This window comes from Elephantulus edwardii, unplaced genomic scaffold, assembly GCF_000299155.1.
Source record: "Elephantulus edwardii isolate Elephantulus edwardi_28Jun2011 unplaced genomic scaffold, EleEdw1.0 scaffold00135, whole genome shotgun sequence".
NCBI classification, from domain to species: domain Eukaryota; kingdom Metazoa; phylum Chordata; class Mammalia; order Macroscelidea; family Macroscelididae; genus Elephantulus; species Elephantulus edwardii.
The window spans coordinates 8,258,843-8,263,147 of record NW_006399885.1 but is presented as its reverse complement, the minus strand read 5'-3'; the positions used below and the strand labels follow the sequence as shown (position 1 = coordinate 8,263,147).

Here is a 4,305-nt window from a genome sequence, read left to right as displayed (position 1 = left end):
ACTAGTATATTTTGTGAGGAAATCTTTCAGGATGAATTGATGACTGTACAGTAACTTTAACAATGGGCTGAAGTACATCAGAGATGCTGAGAATGGCACAGGATAGGGCAAGATTCAGATCTGTTGCTCCTCTAGGGTCATTGTGAGTTGTAGTCAACTCAATGACACCTAACAGTGGCATATTTTGAGAATTTTGAGAATCAGAATTAGAAAAGGTGATTCATCCAAGAACCTTATCATTTGATCAGCCTACCTTTACTAACTCATTATTAATATTTGCCTTTTGATAATATACTAGAATTTGTCAAGGAATAGATTATTTAATAGATTATCAAAGAATGAACACTTTAATATAGTTGTTTAAGGTAGATGTTGCCCTTGGCCCATTCCCATGGAGTCACTTCTGCTGACTCACAGCAACCCTCTGGCGCCAAGTTGAACTGCCCTCTTTAGGGTTTCCAACACTGTAATCTTTACAGGAACAGACTTCTGTGTCTTTGTCTCCAGGAAAAGTTGGTGGGTTCAAAGTTGGCCTTTAAGTTAGCAGTCAAGAACTTTCAACACTGTTCAAGCAGGACTCTTCTGGTGTTGGCTCTATCCTAGAAAATTCTAATGAAATTTAGAGATTTAGCCATCGCTTTTGTTTAGATTCAAATGTCTTTGATGTACCTTCGAAAGCTATTGCCAGAGTAATACTATGTCGGAAAAATTTTAAACTATGAGAAAAATTTTTTTTTGCCTTGATGTTTTATAGTTTAAAAGTGGACTTAAGTGTAATTCCCAAATCGGCAAAGTTAGGAAGTTCCTCTAGTAGTCAGACCCCCTAGGACCAGTTATTCTGTGTTTGGGAACAAGGTGTGGTATGGGGAGAGTCAATGTGCTGTTGCTGTGTCTTATCATAGCCCTCAGAGTCTCTGTGGACTCTCCTTTCAGGGTGGGAAAGGTTTCCTTTTAGGCCTTAAGAGAGCAGAAAGTAAATTATTTTTATCTTGAGTACAGTGAAGGAAATGGTATATTTATGAGTTTTACTTTGAAAAGAATACGCTTGCTAAAAAGAAATGTAAGTTGTTATATTTATGTAGTAGTTGAGGATCTTAATGCAAGATCCCCAGAAACAGTTTAGGAAGTTTTGGTTACCTCCTGGGTAAGGAGTCAGGCTGCCAACTCAAAGGCACACTATTCAGATTTACCACCTTTTCCTAAGGAGACATGGACATTGTCCTCTAGTGGGGTTTATAGCCTGTGAAAACCCACTAGAGGGTCAGTTTTGAGTGACTGGATAGCCTTTTACTAATTAAGAACTGAAATGATTAAAGCTTAAAACTGGTACATTAGTGTGAAATAGATATTTGCAACATCATTGAAATAAGCAAAGTCTTAGAAGTTTGGTTACAAAATAGTGAGGTGCTATATTTTTATGCAAATAATAAGCACCTTATTTGTTTTTTTCAAACCTGCCAACCCCTTGGTGCATTCTACAGTCTTTATGAGCACTATTTTCCTTAAAGCACTGTTTCTGTGGGTACCAAAAATGTGATAATTGCTTTAAGATTCAAATGTGGGAAATGCAGGGTTGAATCAAATCCAGTCTGACTTAAACAATGCATTTAATAAGTCCAGTTGTGTTCTGTCTCCCAGAAAATGTATTTTCATGTATAGTTATGAACTTTGGCAAATGAAGTATTTGAGTAGGTACAAAAGGAGAAAAAGAAAAATTAAGGTAGAAAGACCATGTGTAGTCCATAACTGATACGTTGACTCTTGTATGTATTGTTTGAACAGAAAGGCTATTTCAGAATGAATCAGTCTAGTTCGAGAGCAGAGGATGGCAGTGAACAAGCCACAATGCAAGATCATAATCATCGTGACAGCGAGAGAAGGTGGCAGCAGGAGCGACTCCACAGAGAAGAAGCCTATTACCAGTTTATTAATGAACTCAATGATGAAGATTACCGGCTAATGAGAGACCATAATCTTTTAGGCACCCCTGGTAAGAAATGAGTAGAGCGGGGAGGGGTGGGCAGGGAGAAAAGTGCAGCAGTGAATGAATGGAAATCCAAAACCTCTGTAAATGTCTATTAAAATAAAAAAATGAGTAGAGCACATATCTGATTTCACAGATCTATGATTTCATCATTAGAAGGAAGAATTTATAAATGGAGAGGTTTTGTTTCTTCCCTTCCCCTAAAATATGAAGTACTGTTTCTATGAGTTTTGAATTAAAGAAGTCACTCACATTTCTATTTCATAAGTAGACATGAGAAAATTGGATATGGAACACTTAAAAATAAATGGTAACCTAGTAAATGGATTGATGTACATGACAGATTAAATGTTAGATTTATGGTTGTTTTCACTTAGGTGATATTTGTACCAAGCATTCCAATTAAAAACTCCCATTTTAGCTCATCTTGAGGGTGTTAATTTATTTAGCAGAATTACTATCTCCCTCAAAGTCCAGTATGATCCATTAATTTGCTACACATATACTAAGATTAATCTAAAATCCATGAATTTGCTGCAAGTCTGCTATGTGAGATTAAATTGTATATTGGTGAACCATATAAAGTAACATAAGCAAACCCCTGGCTGCTCTCTTCTCTCTAGCTCCCAGTGCTCCTATAGGATAGAGTTGATTTGCTCTTTAGGCTTTCCAAGGCTGCAGTCGCCACAGAGCAGACTTCCATGTATTTCTCCTGTTGAGCAGCTGGTGAATTTGAACTTTAGACCTTTTCCGTTAGCAGCTCCTCCATGCTTAACACACTACATCATCAGTGCTCCATATAATAAAGTCTTGGGGTACAATTCAAGTAAAGATTTTTAGTTTTTTCTCTCTCTCTATTCTGTACCTAAGCATATCAACTGAGAGCACTTTATCAATTATTCTTAGTAAAGATTTATACTGAGTGACAAATTAGTCACCAAAGAATAATTAAGGTATGAGACCACAAATTAAAAAAAAAAAGCTAAGATCTATGTTTACACACAGAGTCAATCTTGGAGGGCTAACAAAGATGGTAAACAAAAAAAAAATGTTAAGATGGTCAATGTGAACATAAAGTATAATTTATTAGCGCATAGTCAAAAATTGTTTTTTAAATTGTTTTAATACAACTAACTTGATATGTGTTTCTAAGAGTTGAGTGTTTTTAATTGTCTTTGTTTACAAACTGTTGGGACAGTAAGGCCTGATATTCTGCAGATTGCTAAACATTACTTCTCTTTGGGGGTTCTCATAAAACTTAGTAATTAAAATTTTTGTACTTAGAGTGTACTTAGTTTTTTTACTGTTTTAGGTGAAATAACCTCAGAAGAGCTACAACAGCGGTTAGATGGCGTCAAGGAACAACTTGCCTCCCGGCCTGAATTGAGAACTCAGGAAAATGGGGCAAATACCAGAGGTACTGTGGACCCTTTTCAGTAAGGAACAGGGTTGTGTTGGAACAATTCCAAACGTGAAATTAGTGGACTTTGTTCACTGTGTTTGCTTGTTCTGTTTTGCAGTTTGAATGTGACAGTCCCTGAGGTATTCTTTATGCACATTTTCTGTGCCAGACTCTTCTCCTCTGTCCTGTTGTGTTGCTTTGAGCTGGAATCACCTCCTTGTTGGTTGATTTTAGGTTATTTGCCAAACTACATGCTTAGGCTCTACAGTACAGGTGAATGAATACAAAGGTTTCTTTCTACATAGATTGTCTTTAGGACAAATTGAAATAGTACACAATTAGATTAATTACCAGCATACCTGACAAATTGTCCTTCCACATGTAATTTGAACATGTGGTGATGCTAAATATATGCTGACACCATGTGTGTCAGACCTGTGCATACTTCATTTTCATCTTAGGACATACACACTGTTTCTCCTAAGCATGCAGCTAAGCTTCACTGCTGAAAGTCTATCTAGAGTACAATATGAAATAGCTATGTGCTAGGCAACTTTTTTGTGTTTCTTTAATTTTTGTTTGGTTGGTTATTTCACTGAACAAATACCAAGCATAAGATCATAGCCTACTGTGTTGGAGTCAGTTCTGACTCGTAGGAAAGGGTACAGCTGTCCCCTGGCATTCATTGACGCTGTCATCTTCACACGGTCAGACTGCTGTATCTTTATCTGGTTCAGACCAACAACTTTTCAGTTAGTTAATAGCCCAGTGATTACCATTGTGCCCCCAAGAGCTCTTTTTTTTTTTTTTTTTTTTGTTAAATTTAGGTTGTTTATTTTTCATTTCAATGAACATCTACAGAGATTTTGGCATTCCATTCATTCATTGTTGCACCCTTCTCCCCGCACAAACCCCTCCC

General features: G+C 36.8%; 1 protein-coding gene across 1 annotated transcript in view; it reads left to right on the top strand.

The window, feature by feature from the left end:
- The first annotated feature begins 1,797 nt into the window (after positions 1-1,797).
- The window catches only part of RNF6 (ring finger protein (C3H2C3 type) 6), a 10,351-nt gene continuing 7,843 nt past the window's right edge, over positions 1,798-4,305 (top strand). Inside the window, exons 1-2 of the mRNA XM_006894132.1 lie at positions 1,798-1,990; positions 3,297-3,401. Coding sequence (XP_006894194.1) covers positions 1,798-1,990; positions 3,297-3,401 — 298 coding nt within the window. The remainder of the gene's footprint in view (positions 1,991-3,296; positions 3,402-4,305) is intronic.